The 14,391-nt window shown below is 58.2% G+C and overlaps 1 protein-coding gene across 3 annotated transcripts in view; it reads right to left on the reverse strand.

The window, feature by feature from the left end:
* TRAF3 (TNF receptor associated factor 3) overlaps window positions 1–14,391 on the reverse strand; it is a 103,852-nt gene that overhangs the window by 16,547 nt on the left and 72,914 nt on the right. For 2 of the 3 annotated variants that reach the window (XM_037031141.1, XM_037031139.1), the window contains exons 2-5: window positions 8,603–8,861; window positions 7,012–7,063; window positions 4,183–4,287; window positions 3,478–3,645 (exon numbers count right to left, since the gene is read on the reverse strand). In XM_037031141.1, coding sequence (XP_036887036.1) covers window positions 3,478–3,645; window positions 4,183–4,287; window positions 7,012–7,063; window positions 8,603–8,841 — 564 coding nt within the window. In that variant the 5' untranslated portion in view covers window positions 8,842–8,861. The remainder of the gene's footprint in view (window positions 1–3,477; window positions 3,646–4,182; window positions 4,288–7,011; window positions 7,064–8,602; window positions 8,862–14,391) is intronic. The other variant, XM_037031140.1, reaches the window with a different exon arrangement.

Here is a 14,391-nt window from a genome sequence, read left to right on the forward strand (position 1 = left end):
CGACCTGCGGAAGCCTTTGCTGGCAGGGTGGGCAGGTTTCGGCGGGCCTCTCTGTTTGGGGTCTGGAAACGATGCTCTCAAGCCCTGGAACAGTGAGGCTTCCTGGGTATCTACATCGCTGCTCTGACATCTTACTGAGATTACCATCAATGCGTGGAAAATAGGGTGGGTTCAGCTTTAGCCAACTTGGGTGCAGCTACACTCAGTGCCACAAGAGCAGCAGCACACCTTCCGTGAGCGAGGCGAGGGCCAGGGCGCCAGCAGGCAGGGGACAAGGGGAGGCGGAACGGCAGGCACAGCAAGGCACCCTGGGGGAAGACTGGCCCAGCCAAGCACCTTGGTGCCACATTCTGACCAAGCAGGTGTGGGGACCAAGGTCACGCCTCTCCTCTAAGGAGCAAGCCAGGTGCCTAGCTCCGCTCCCTTCAGCGTGGCTGTGGGTCCGGATGGCACCTTGGCTTTTGGGGTCTGGCCTCCAGAACTGTTGGAGAATAAACAGCTGGCGGCTGCCATAAGCCGCCGAATCTGTGGCCCCGCACCTTTAGAGCAGCCCCAGGAAAAGCACACAGCCCCTAGAGAAACGGCTCAGCCGCTGGTCTGTGAAAACTCCGCATGTTCGTGGGATTAGCCTGTCTGTAAAATTAAGTGCAGCTCTGACAGGCACGCAGGGCAATGTCACACACAAGTCAGCCATAAGCAGGGCTTCATGGTGATGGCCGCAGGGCCAGACCCGAGTGACAGCCCCCAGCTCCATGTGTTCCCCCCACCCGAGAGTGACCACTAACCACAACCCTGAACTCGGTGCTTCCACTACCTTTGCTTTGGAACAAAAAGCTTCTTTACACGTGTATTTGTGCCTGACAAAATCCTGTTCTGTTTTGACTGCCTTCGATTTTTATCAAAATAGAATTCTAGCCTAACTTGTGACCTGGCTCAGGGTCGGATTTCTCAGGCTAATGCATGCACTGTGCACTGATGCCCGTCCTCGCCTTCCATGGGCGTCCCCACCACGTCACGTGGTCCACTGGGGCCCCAAGGTTGGTGGGAGCAGCGCTGCTCTCCTTCCCAGCAGGGGCGGGGCTGCCGCTGACTGAGCAAGAACACCATGCCAGCGAGTTCCCGAACCGCCTGTGCCTCCGTGCGCCCCCATGACCACGCGTCCACTTGCCGGTAAAATGCGATCTCTAGAATTCTGACTTCTCCCAAAGGCACAGAGCTGCACAAGCCCAATATTGGACGATTTCTAGACTAAATGTAAGACTGTGCCAACCCACTGATCTGCTGATACATCATCAACACTACAGTTTACACAAACTCAGAAAAGGGGTCTCACAGCCCCGCATGCCAGCACTGCGTCCGTCTGCGCTCCGTCAGCACGTGACATCCAGAGGCAACGTGAAGCATGGGAAACGCAGGGATGCCCGGGAGAGGGGGCGCTTTGGCCAGCCGGAGCTGAGCGGCTGCTGTCTGTTCGTCAGCTGCAGGCTGGGAGGCTGGGCCTGTGTGTCAGAGTTGGAAAAACAAGACCTGGGCATCGAATCACACCATGGTGGGGCAGGAGGCCATGACGTGCGTGGGCGTGAGTGTGCAACTGCCCTGCTGGAGTCAGGGTCCTGGTGCACGAGCTGGGGCCTCAGAAGGTGTGCCTGGGACGGCCGCAGGCCCCCACAGACAGGAACGTCAGCACACGCTCACACGCCAACGTCAGTAAAACCATGTGAAACCAGTTTTCTTCCCGAGGCCGTGGCAAGCTTGTAGGAAATCATTATTTGCAAGCTCAGGACCCAGACTTGTAATTATCACTTTGTGCCTCTGCGCCTGTCGTGCCTCTGAAAGGGACAGACCGCCGTTCCTGACCTGGGCTTCCCGCGCCAGCAGCCACAGCTCTGAGGCTCAGCAAGGCCCCCCAGATGACACCTGAGTCCAGGCGCCCCACTCCTTGAGAGTGAATTGCCTCCCGGCCTCGCCCGCAGCTTGGAGTCAGGCCCTCGCCTGGCGTCGGATGGACACGCCGAACAAGTCTCTCTCCAGTGGAAATGGTACTGGGTTCTCTTCTGCAAATGAAGGCGACTGACTCTTGCAAGAAGCAAAGCCCACCTGGGACAGCAGTGCACTGGCATGTGCGAGGCCTAGACACTTGTCTCAGTCACCTGGATCTAATTGCTGAAGGAGTTACTCCACTATGACAGATACTGTTGCTCTTCTCCAAAGAGGAGGGCATGGCTCCTAAAAGTCCTTCACAACCGGAAATGTCTGGGGACCACATTGCCATGGAAGAAAGCCACAGGCCCAAAAAGGTTACATAAAAGAAGTAAACAAGGAGGTGCTCGAGCCCATTATAGCAAAAAAAAAAAGCTTTTCCTACATCCTGGTCACTAAGTGCTTCGAACATTCGCCAGGCATTCCTGAGCCACCAGCCACTGCCACGGGTTCTACCCTGGAAACGGCCCCAAAACCTCTCTCCCCGTCCAGGTCGACACCGTGCCTCCCGCTCCTGCTGCCACCCACCTGCCACACCTGCTGGAGAGGTGCAGGAGGCATGGGGCTCGGACAGTGTCACCCCAGCTCAAGGCTGCCCCCCCCCCCGCCCCGAGTCTGCCTCCCCTCCCCTGGGCACTTCAACTAGGTCCGCACTGGGCGTGAGCTGGCCTCTCACAGTTACAATCCACCCACCAGGTCAGTCCCAGCCCAGAGCCCGGCTCCCACACTGCTGCCTCTGCTCCGGGCGCTTCCCAAATCAGTCGCCACCTGGCCACAGGCCAGCCCTGACCACCCTGCTGCCGAGGCAGTTTACTGGTTCACAAAGAGCCAATCACTGTCACACACTGCACATCTGCCTGTTCACGGCCTCTTCCCTCCAGATGGTGAGCTTCACTGTGAAACCCACGGACCCAAGAACAGCACTTCACATGGATTTGTGCAACAAAGGGACTCATTTTGAGAGTTACCACACCCCTGATGTGTCTACAGTTCATCCCCACCCCTAACGGCTCTCTTTCTCTGTAAATTACAGACGAGGAGTCTGATTCTATCACGGGCACGGTACTGAACCACGCCAAAACAGTCAGGGCGCGAAAAGAATGTCGAGTTTTGGTCTCTCTGCCAGACGGACAGCCGCCCTTGCACGGTCCAGGATACACGGCCCTGCTGGGGTGGCCGCTTCCACTGAGCTGGAAGAGTGGGGAGTGACTCGACAGGAATGAGGCCGTTCTCCGAGACAAGTGAAAAATGCCACCTTTCCTGAACAATTAGTCTTCATTTGTTGGTGCCCCAAATGACAGTCCACCAAGACAATGCCAACGTTAATTACATAAACAAAAACAGGAAAACCAAATAAGGCTTCACTCTGAAATCAACTCAGGTGAGCGCTGCTGTTACTTCCTGTGTTTGCTCTCTGTTCTCGCCAAAGCTAGTCATTTAGAAGCCAGCCAGGCTGCGGACAGACCTGGGGGCGGGCGGGGGGGCAGCGGGACGCACCTGCAGAGTGATCATGGGGACCTGGCTTTTGCAGTGGCTGCACGTGGCCTCACGGTATTTACAGGCCTTGTCCACGTGGTCGCGCAGGTCTTTCCTCAGGACCCGTTCTTTGCAGTCAGGGCGCACGCACGGCAGCTCTTCAAACTGGCAGTCGTTCTTCAAGTGCACCTATAAGCAGACAACCTGAAATTCGGAATCGGCGAAACCACCATCGGAAACGCCCGAGTGTAGCCTCTGCGCCATCAAACCCCACAGAAGTGCATCTGTCCGCCATCAGATCGGCTTTTCGCAGAGTGAGTGACGTGTGCATTCCCAGATACTGGACCTCACACCCTCACTGGTGGCCACCCCAACTGCACTGCTCTGAGCACCGCAGTCCACTCCTCTTGCTGGTAAACAAATGGCTATCTGCTAAGGACTAGGACTCGTTCTGGCCCCGGTGTCTTCCCACGACAAAATGATGCTCGTCCAACGAAAACACACAGGAAGTTAAGGGGAAGTTGATGGTAAAGAAAAAAGAGAGGTTTTCAATGGGCCTTCCGAGTTAGAACTCCACCCAGGTTTCCTTCTGCCCTGGCCAGGCGAGGGGAGTTCAACAGCCAGGTGCGAATGCCGCGGAGCTGTGGGGAGCTCGCTCCACACCCAGGTGCCCGTGTCTGCTCCCCCGGCTGGGGCAGGTTTTGAGGCTGCCGCCCCCCAACTGACCAGCAGGTGGCCCAGTGTGGGCCGCTCGGCGCAGCCGCGACCCTCGTTCCTGCAGTGGATCTGAAGCGCCAGAACCTCCCTCTTGCAGCAGTTGTCCTTGAACACCTGGAGGGGGAGGGGCAGACAGGTGTCAGAGGTCAGAGGTCAGAGGGCTGGCCTTCTCACCCTCCACATGCTGCTGCTCTGGACAGCGCGGGCCACTCTGAAAGAGCCCTGCAAGCCTCTCTGAGTGGCCTCGGAGCACACGAAGCCCCCATCTCAATTCCCAACGCTGTGAGGACAGGGAAGCTGTCCCACTCGGAGACACGATCTGAGCCACACAAGCTAACTGTGGTCGTCACACGGCCCCCTCCGAGACCACGACGGGGCACCCCACACTTCGGAGTCACTGTGACAATCTCGAGGCCAGGCACAGGGGCGCCTTGAGGTCACCTCTGCGCTCAGGACACTGCTGGGAGCCAGCCAGCACCAGGAGGGGCCGCCGGGCGAGACCTGCTAGGGAAACTGCTGCGAGAGTGGCGGCTGTAAGAGACGACATCTCAAGGTCGGTTTGCGAAACGCTTATTTTGGTTCTTTCTCCTGATTAAGTCACTCACAACTCATTTTCCACCAAATACCCTGGAAAAAAACCCCTAACCCCCCTCTCTTAGCCCTGACCAGTGTGGCTCAGTGGGTTGGGAGTCGGCCCGTGAAGCAGAGGGGCACCTGTTTGATTACCGGTCAGGGCACGTGCCTGGGCGGGGGGCCTGTGAGAGGCGCCGGTCGATGTTTTTCTCCCTGTCTTTCTCCCTCCCTTCCCCTCAAAAAATAAATAATTGGAATCTCCTAAAAAGTTTTTTAAAAAACCCTTTTAAATACACATTGCAGACTGAGGTTGACCCAATAATAAAAATGTTTCCTTTTCAAAAGGAAAACCTTCTTTCTTTAATTTTACTTCCCCTTGAGGAAACAGGCAGCTCACTCCTTCTGAAAACAGTCTTGTGCCTTGGCCTGCAGGCACTGAATTCTAAGAAACGCCCACAGCGACTCTGTGGGAGCCCAGCCAGGGGGTCTCGTGCGCCCTCCTCAACTATAGAGGCAGAGAAAGAAGGTCAGTGGCTGCTGAGTTAAAAATAAATCTAATACTGGGTTGAAAAATGACTGTTTATATTTTTAAAAAACTTTAAAAAATGTCTATTGATTGGAGAGGGGGGTCGGGTAGAGAAACACTGACTGGCTGCCTCCCATACATCCCTTTGGGGCTCGGGACGGAGTTCCACTAACTGAGCCACACCGACCGGGACAAACGTGACTTTTGTGGTTTTAAGATTTCATTTATTTATCTTTAGAGGGGAAGGGAAGGAGAGAGGGAGAGAACTATCAATGTATGGTTGCCTCTCATGCATCTCCTGCTGGGAACTGGCCTGCAACCCAGGCATGTGCCCTGACTGGGAATTGAACCACGATCGTCTGGTTCGCAGGCCTGCACTCAATCCACTGAGCTACACCAGCCAGGGCACGTGACTTTTTTCTTAAGTCATAATTTCAGATACATTAAGCCAACAAAACAGGTGTTTTTAACTGGTAAGAAATGAGCTTCCCTTTTGTGTCAAAATTTTGAGTCGTCTGAGTGTGACTTTTAGACGACGACACGGCAGCGATGGAAGCGCAGCACTTCTGAGCTCACAGGGCTCAGCTTGCTCGCCGCTGCTGTCCCAGGCTACGGAGGGCGGGGCCCCCAGGGTCCCCCAGGGCCCCACCGTCAGTGGCCCGGCCTCAGTCTCCCGGGGCCCGGCATTCCCTTGAGGACCCACGGCATAGGCCCCCAAGTGGGGCTCTTTTGGGGGCATGAGCAGTTTTCCGTGACAAAGCCTCTGAAAACCGGGGTGACACTGCAGAGCGAGTGGGAGGCGCGCAGCAGCCACCTCAGTCCGCAGTTCCAGCCCCTCAACCACAGCGCCCAGAGTCACCTTAACGAGGTAACAGGTTAGTGACCTCGTTAAGAGAAGGGGCAGAGTCAAGTGACTTGTTTTTCTTAAAAAACAACCCTTTCCCTGTGACCAACCGAAGGTTTTAGAGGCAGGTAAACGCTTGGAGAGAAAAGGTGGATGGACATTCGGCCAATTCCGTGTCTCTGCCGTGCTGAGCGGGCCCCACCCAACGCCCTGTCCCGCAGCCCAGGGCCCGGTGGTGGCTGCCCCGCCAGCACCCGGCGGCCACGCGCTTCAGACAGGAAAGCCCCCGAGAGGGAACTTTACTGTACAATTTAATGACTTGCATTTTAAAAAAACTGTCAGGTTCATTAATCAAAACATGGGAACCACAGATTTTTACTGATATTTTCAGTACGATTGATAAGTCCCTTCAAACTCTCAGTGCACCGGGCAGCACACACATGACCACAGACACGCCTCGAGAGGGGACCCGGGCCACCGGAGGGAAGACAGTGGACCACCTGTGTGGCCTCCTGTGCCCTGGCAGGGTGGCCCTGCGCCACCTGTGGGCTTTCCCTGGCACAGTCACTCGGGGCTGGGGGGCGGTGGTGGTGCTGACGTCTGCCATCTACAATGACTTCAAGAGGCCACAAGGGGGGCCGACAGCACAGGTGCCTGCCCACTGCCCAGGTCTCAGGAGGCCACCATGCCTGCAGCAGGTGAGTGCAGGCTCGGGGGTGAAGCCCTTGCAGAGAGCAGACCCGCCCCATGTGTCCAAGTGCCTGCATGACCAGCACTGACGGGACCCTGCTGTACCGGTGGCCACACCGAGATGACACTGAGCGCCAGAGTGCCGCGGGCAAACTGCCCAGCAGCAAACACTCGACAAAACAACTCACTGAAAACCCAAGAATACCTTGTCTTTAACGATGCCCTCTTGACACGCAGTGCACTTTGGGCCCGAGGAGCTGAGGGGAAACACACAGGCTCGTTAGCACAGAAGTCCTGCTCTGCACCCAGCGCCGGTCCCTCCCTGATGGCTAAGTGGCCACAGGGCACCCAGCCGCAGCCAGAGCTCTGGGGTGCCAGGGCGGGCTGGGCTGATGGGTGAAGCCGGAGGAAAAGGGGAAAAATGTGTTCAGTGGTAACTTTCCATAAGGAAGTTGAGCAGAACAGCTGGGTCAGGCCCCACTGGAAAGCCCCCTGCAGTTAAAAGTGAAATTTTATTTCAGAAACCAAAACCAGCTCCACAAGGGCTCTTTGGGGTGGGCACCCAGGGCACGGGGGCTGGGCCCACTGTGAGGTGAGGCGGTGCCCTGCAGGGGCTGCAGGGGCAGGGGCTAAAAGCAACCCATCTCCTGAACCGCTCCCGCCCCTGAGCTCAGGCGCAGAGCCTGAGCCGCGCTGTGCTTGACCCAACGCTGAAAACCACCTGGGAGAATAAAAGGAAAGCCGGTCCGTGCTAGCCGCCTGGGAGAGGAGGTGGCACAGGGGGCGGGCTCCGCAAACCAGGATGCGGGTGGGGGAGCCAGGGGCCGTGGAAGGAAGTGGACGCCTTTAAAAGCACAAGCTCACTGGTACAGACGACACCCACTAACGCGGAGCTTGTGTTGAACTGTTTCTGCCAGGGGAATCTTCCTACCCGGGGCTGAGCTGCCTCGGGAGGGGCCCCGATGCCTGCAGGAGCAGAAGGGGTGGGGCCAGAAGAGAAACTGCCCTGTCCACCCTCCCTCCTGCCCTCCCTCCTGCCCTTGGCAGCGCCCAGAGCCGCCCTCAGCCTCTGAAATCAGGTGCTTGGAGTCTGCTCACGAGTTACTCTGCCCACAGGCAGGGCAGCAGGTTCGCTGTTTGGGACAGTGGACAGAACCACAGCTGGCAGTGCTCAGAGGAGGGTGACGGGGAGGGGCAGGGAGGCCGGGGATGCGCTCGGCAGGTATCAGGATGAAGAGCGGACGTGTTCCCTGGCACCTGTGCCCCATGGGGACAGAGTTAAGTGGGTCCTGCCGTATCCCCAGGGTCTAGCACCAGGCCCAGGAAATACCTGTGGCCAGTGTCATTTTGCTAAGGCCCCCCTGACCCCCTCACTGTGGTTCTGCAGTGGCGTCAGCCCTCAGCCACCTAAGGATGCCCACAGGGCACCTGCTGGGCCAGCACACACACACTGGGTCCCCGCTCTGGTCAGGCTGGTCCATCCAGCCCGTCCTGCGGGCCCCGTCTGCGGCAGCCCTGCACACTGAGCCCTGCCACTGTAGGACCCCTCAGTCTGTCTCTGCCATGGACCTCCGGGCTCCTCAAGCAAAATTCAGCAATGTGGCTGGGGACACCAGGGACAGAGGGAAGGCTGCAGGAGGGGCTGAGCGGTCCAGGCCACGAGACACAGAGACCCCCACCGCGGGCGTGTGCCCCACTGGGCTTCCCCCCCCCCCCTTGACGTGTCTGTTTGGGTCGCCACAGAGCTGCAGAGCTTGCTTTCGCAGGGAAGTGCGGGGTCCCGTGGGCCAGCCTACCTCAGCACGGCGGCCATGCAGCTGTCGCAGAAGCGGTGCCCACACTCGGTCTGCTTCGGGTTGCACAGCACCAGCCGGCACTTCTCGCACTTGTACTTGTCCTCCACGGGCTTCACGAAGCGCTCCTTGTAGCCGCCCTGCTCGGGCACCAGCACAGGCGCGCCGCGGTCCGGCTGCAGCCGGAGCGGCGGGTTGGTCGGCAGCGGGCCCGAAGCGTCCGTCTTTTTGCTCGGCTCCATTTTCAGAAAGAGAAATTCTGCTGGAAAAGAGAGTGACGGATGAGTCCAGTGCTGCCCCGCTGTGCCGCGCCAGGAACCGCACACACGGCTCTGCAGACGCAGCCCGAGAGACACGCGTCCTTCCAGCTGCCAGTGGGACTTCGGTGCGCGGTGGGAACCAGACGGTCGGAAACGTCCCACCCTCCCGAGGCGCCTGTCACTGCACGCCTGTCATCGCTCAGAACGCCAACAGCGTGAACGGCACATCGAAGGCTCTTTTTAAAGAGTTTCGATGCAGACACGGTTGCTGGGCCGCGCCTCCACGACTCTGCCTCATCCTGATGTTCCAGCGGGAGCAACGGCCACTCTCCGCCAGCCTTACCTCCCCGTCAACCTCGCTGCGGGGCAGCTTCCAGGGTCCACGATGCAGGTGGCCTGCCACACTGTGTGGCTCCACAGCCAGGCCGTGGTCAGAGTGGGCTGGGCGCCGGTCATCCCGACATTGCACTTACTATCTGCTCTCGTCCACAGACTCCTCACTCCTCCTGGGTCTGTGGTGCGCCCCCGCCCCATGAGTGCACCCCCAGTGCCCAGCCCAGGCGTGACAAGCCTGGCCTGCCTCCTGCCAGCCTGCCTCCCCATTGTGGACTGACGGTGCTTCCATGCCAGGGTCAGAGCTGATGGGGGGCATCAGCACTGGACAGGTCTCCTCCTGCAGACGGTGACAAGTGTGCAGATGGCTGGTTGCCACCTGCAAGTCACCATCGTCAGACCCAGAAAGCAGCTCCCAGACACAAACCACAGAGGTGCCAGTCTGCACAGCCTGCCCGCTGGGATGCACGAGGGTGTCTGGGGACCCCCCAGAGGCGGCTCCTTTTAAGCTCAGACGAGCTCTTGAAACTACATTGTGCTCTAAAAATTTTTTCTCATTTATTATTTTAGAGAGACAGGAAGGGAGAGAGAGAGAAACATGGACTGACCACACCTCCGCACACACCCCGTAGGGGCAGCACCCAGTCAGGTGCCGTGACTGGGGATCCAACCAGTGGCCCCTTTGATTCACAGAAAGACGCCCCAGCCAACCGCGCTGTGTAGTGTTCTCGCTCTGTCCATCTCCTTCTGAATTCCTCCTGCTTACAAGGTCCCACAGTCTGCCCCATCCCCACGCTCCTTGCTGGAAGCCTGGGCCGAGTGCAGCCGTGCCCCTGCACTCTGCTGGAGCTGAGGTCTGCCAAGGGCAGGTGCTCGGGTGGGGCAGGGCGGGGCACAGCTTGTTCTTGCGCTCCTCACGCTGCCTCCCTGACTCCTTCTGAGGCTGACGGCATGAACCCTTCCCTCCTTGGGAGGTGCAGGGACTCAGGCCACTGCCCCACATGGCACAGGTAAGCCAGCGGGCGCTGCAGCCACACCAGAGTTAGTTTTGGTAAAACAGAGCACAACCGTGCAAAGTGTGGAGCCTCCTGTTAAGTCTGTTCGTGAAACCAAAAAAAAAAGTTTTCGAAATGACTTTGAAAGGCTAGCAAGCCTTTGCTCACAAAGCTGCTGACCAGAACCCGTCCACTCAGGTGCCAAGTGGGGAGGCACATGGTGCCTGAGTGGCCTGTCAGAGGGGAGGGCAGACCAGGAGCCGTCCGCTCCCTCCCATGCCAGGCACCTGCGCCTGCTCACAGAGGCTGCGGGTGTGTCCCCAGGAGCCTGGCCCCCCGCCGCCCTGCCTGCGCCTTGCTGCGGCGCTTCCCACCACCCCGGGCCGTGCATGGGCAGTGTCCACCATCTCTCCTCCCTTGGGTAAAACACAGCCCCGGTGACACAGGTGTGATCTGGGTGGCGGACTGACACCTGACAGGGAAGGTGTCCTGCCCTCCCGCCAGAGAAGGGTGAGGCCTGACCTGCTTGGCCGCACTGCGCCTCTGTGATGGCCGACTGCTCCGGAAGAGAGCGCTCCTCGGCCTTCTGACCCGATGGGGCAGCCTCACGCCTGGAAAACCCTCGCTCAGACGGGAGATACCGGGCACTTGGGTCGGTGCTTTGTCCCATGGGGTTAGGAGGTTGTGTGTTCAAGTGAACAGTTTTAAGGAGACACGCCGGCTTCTTCGGAGGTGAACTCTTACCAAGGGTGGGAGGAGTGACTTATTGAGCCGACGATAAACAATCAACGCCATTCCCCACCGTGCGACACTCTCGGTGGGAATAAGCAGGTGCCGCTCTCAGCCTCTGTGCCTGCCGGCCACGCAGGAAGTGCCTGGCAGGCGGACAGCCGTGCTGTAGCAGCCCTGTCTCACGACGGAGGGCGGCCGCGCTCGGCTGGCTGGTCGGCACTGGCCTGCAACGTGGGCACCTCAAGGCACCTCGACGACCGGCCTTCGTGTCCTGTGTCCTGTTCCATGCCTGGCCTATTACTGAGCTGCGCCTTTGGGGAAGGAGGGCAAGGGGTCAACAGGGTTTGGGCAGCAGGAACAAGAAAACACTGGGTGCCCTCCACCTGCAGCTTGGCGAGGAAGCAGCAGCAGGAAAATACGACTACATGGCAGGAGACGTCGGCCCGGCCACAGAGACAGGGTGCGGATCGCTGGTGGGCAGGGCCGGGGCGGCGAGGGCTACTGCGGGCACGAGGCTCCTCGCCAGGGCGAGCGGAGTGTCCCTGCGCTGAGGGGGGTCTGCACAACTCTGCGAACCCACTGCACACCACAGGGACGGGCCTTCAGGCTGCTCAACCGACTCTGCCGGGTTCGGTTTACTTGTGACATTCGTGTTTGAAAACCGGGCGGGCCTGGCACACACGGGAGTGGGCTTTTCCCGCAGATCGTCCCTGCACACGCTCTTGGGGGAGGTGACTGGCAACTAGGACAGGAGGGGGAGCAGGGACAAGGGGAGCCCCTCTCTGGGGCGGGTCCTCGTCACAACGCCCCCCACTGGGCCTGCAGCACAGGCCACGCAGAGCAAGGCCTTCTGGCCAACGGGGCAGGAGCCCCACGACTGCCCCTCATCCGAGACGGCCTGGCACCGGGCTTCAAATGCCCCTCCCTGGCAATGAGGCAAGAGTGAGAAATGAAAGTCACCCAGACGGAAAGGAAGAAGTACAACTATGCCTGTTTTCAGAGCACATAATGCAGAACATGGTAAGGAATAACCCAACCGGCTGAACTAACACGGAAGGGTTCAGCAAAGCTGCAGGGTGCAACTCGGTATGTAAAGGTCGACGTGTAAAAAACGGTGTTTCTATGCACTAGCAATGAACCACCCAAAGATGAAACGAAGAAAACAGTCCATCTGAGGGGAGGGGAGCGTGTGGGGAAATCAGGGAAAAGGCACTCATGGACGTGGACAACAGTGTGGTGACTGACGGGAGGGAGGGGGTGTAAGTGGACCAAATAGTAACAGAAGAAAGTACAATAAAAAATAGTTAAGGCAAAAAAGAGAAAACAATCCATTAAAGTAACATCAGAAAGAGCCCTGGCTGGTGTGGCTCAGTGGATTGCGTGCCAGGCTGCCTGTGAGCTGCGGGTGTCGCCGGTTCTATTCCAGGTCAGGGCACATGCTTGGGTTGCAGGCTAGGTCCCTGGTTAGGGGCATGTGAGAGGCAACTGACTGATGTTTCTCTCACACACCGATGTTTCTCTCCCTCTCCCTTCCTTCCCCTCTCCCTAAAAATAAATAAATAAAATCTTTAAAAAAGCAACAGCAATAACATCAGAAAGAACAAAACACCCAGGAACCGTGCAGTTGCGATGCAGGCCCAGAAACCAGAGGTTGGCGTGTGGCACTGCTCCGAGGCAGCGCCCCCCCCCCCCCCCCCCGGCTGCAGACTCTGCCCAAGCAAACATCTGAGCTTTCCTGCTGAACCTGAAAGTCGTTTGGGAATTCGAGCAGAATGGACCGGAATGGACAAAACGACAACCCTGAAGAACCCGCATCTACGGACTCCAAGCTCACTGCGAAACATCAGGCAGTGGCTGAGGACAGACACACAGACAACGAAGCATGAGCCCTGCAGGTGCACTCACGGGGGTTCGGACAAGGCTGCCAAGACCTCTCGAGGGGAAGGGGACGTGTGCCCGGCACTCAGAGTTGGCGGCGTCACTGCGGCTGAGCACGAAGACAGCCCCTCCGGGCCTCTGTCGAAGCCGGGCTGGCGGTCACCCCACAGCAGCAGCGGCTCCGACACCTGCCCCCTCCCCTCCCCGGGGCTCCACTGGGCAGAGCTCAAGGGCCAATGTTCTGCTTCCAGTAGCTCGGGTGGGTCAGCACTAAGCCCTGCCCTGACGGTGTATTATCTAATAAGTGTATCAGCTGACAGGTGACAGTATGTGGAATGTGTGTGTCAGGTCAGAGCAGACCCGCGATGTGCTGTCTCCCTGTGCGCACCTTCCTCGGCCACTGCCCACCCCTCCAGAAACCCCTGTCCGTCTGAGCTCGGCACTTATGACCCTCCTGCTATGATATACATGTTTCTTCCTATACAGTATACTTTTGCTTGTTTGTAACTTCATAAAAATGATGCCATGACATCTGCGTCCTCGGCCACGTGTATTACAGACATTCTCCTGGGTTTCGGGTGTGCGGCAGGCGGGCCTCACTCATTTTCACTGCTGTCCAGCAGCCCATGATGTCCCCAGGTGTCCCCAGGACACACACTCCAGCTCAGGGCTCTGGCTGTGGCAGACAGTCACGGCCAGACCCAGCCAGCAGCCTATTTCTGTCAGGCTCCTGTCCAACAGGGTTGGACAGACAAATGAACAAGGACAACTGTGTGACAAGACCATGCGTGATCTGCAGAGCCCAGAAGAGTTCCCATCCTGCGCTCGCTGGAGAGAGATGGCCAACCCTGCCCCTGCCCCGGAGCCCCGACAGCCGGGGTGCAGAGAAGTGTGCCCCGCAAGCTGTGTTCTGCCCGCACCCACGCTGGGCGTCACCAGAAACCTTCACTCCTGCAGCCACAGGGCACGACGGGTGGTGTCTCTCTTGCCCACTCTGATAACTAAGTGGGGCTGCCGGCCCCACACGTCGTGGACCACCTGCACCCACATTCCATCTGAGAAATGGCTGACTCTGCCTCTGGCCTTTTTCAACCAACTCATTGCCCCTTACCAGGCTGATGTGTGCAGCTCGGGCGCCTGCTCTGACCGCTGACGCCTTGTCGGGTGCGAGCTCTTCCCACAGCCCACGGCTCGGCCCTCACTTCGTCTATGCCTTTAGGAAGGAGCTCCTAATTTTAATGTGGTCAGACTGATCTGTGCTTTGGCCTTTTTTTTTACCCTATAAAGGGAGTTTGTGTGTGTGTGTGTGTTTAATTTTTTAATATATTTTATTGATTATACCATTACAGTTATTCTATTCCCCCCTTCATTCCCTTCCACCCTGCACACCCCCCACCATCCCCCCCTTTAGTTTATGACCACGTGTCTCAAGTTTAGATTCTGTATGTCCCCTGCTATTCTTGCCCTCCCCGTTTTCTATCTACTGTCTATGCTATTTTCTGTACCTTCTCCTCCTCCCACCCCCCTGTTGCTAACCCTCCATGTGATCTTCATTTCTATGATTCTGCTCCTGATCTAGCTGTCTTCTTGGTTT

The sequence above is a fragment of the Sturnira hondurensis genome, unplaced genomic scaffold, assembly GCF_014824575.4.
Source record: "Sturnira hondurensis isolate 20B ecotype Veracruz unplaced genomic scaffold, ASM1482457v3 Scaffold0021143, whole genome shotgun sequence".
Lineage (NCBI taxonomy): Eukaryota > Metazoa > Chordata > Mammalia > Chiroptera > Phyllostomidae > Sturnira > Sturnira hondurensis.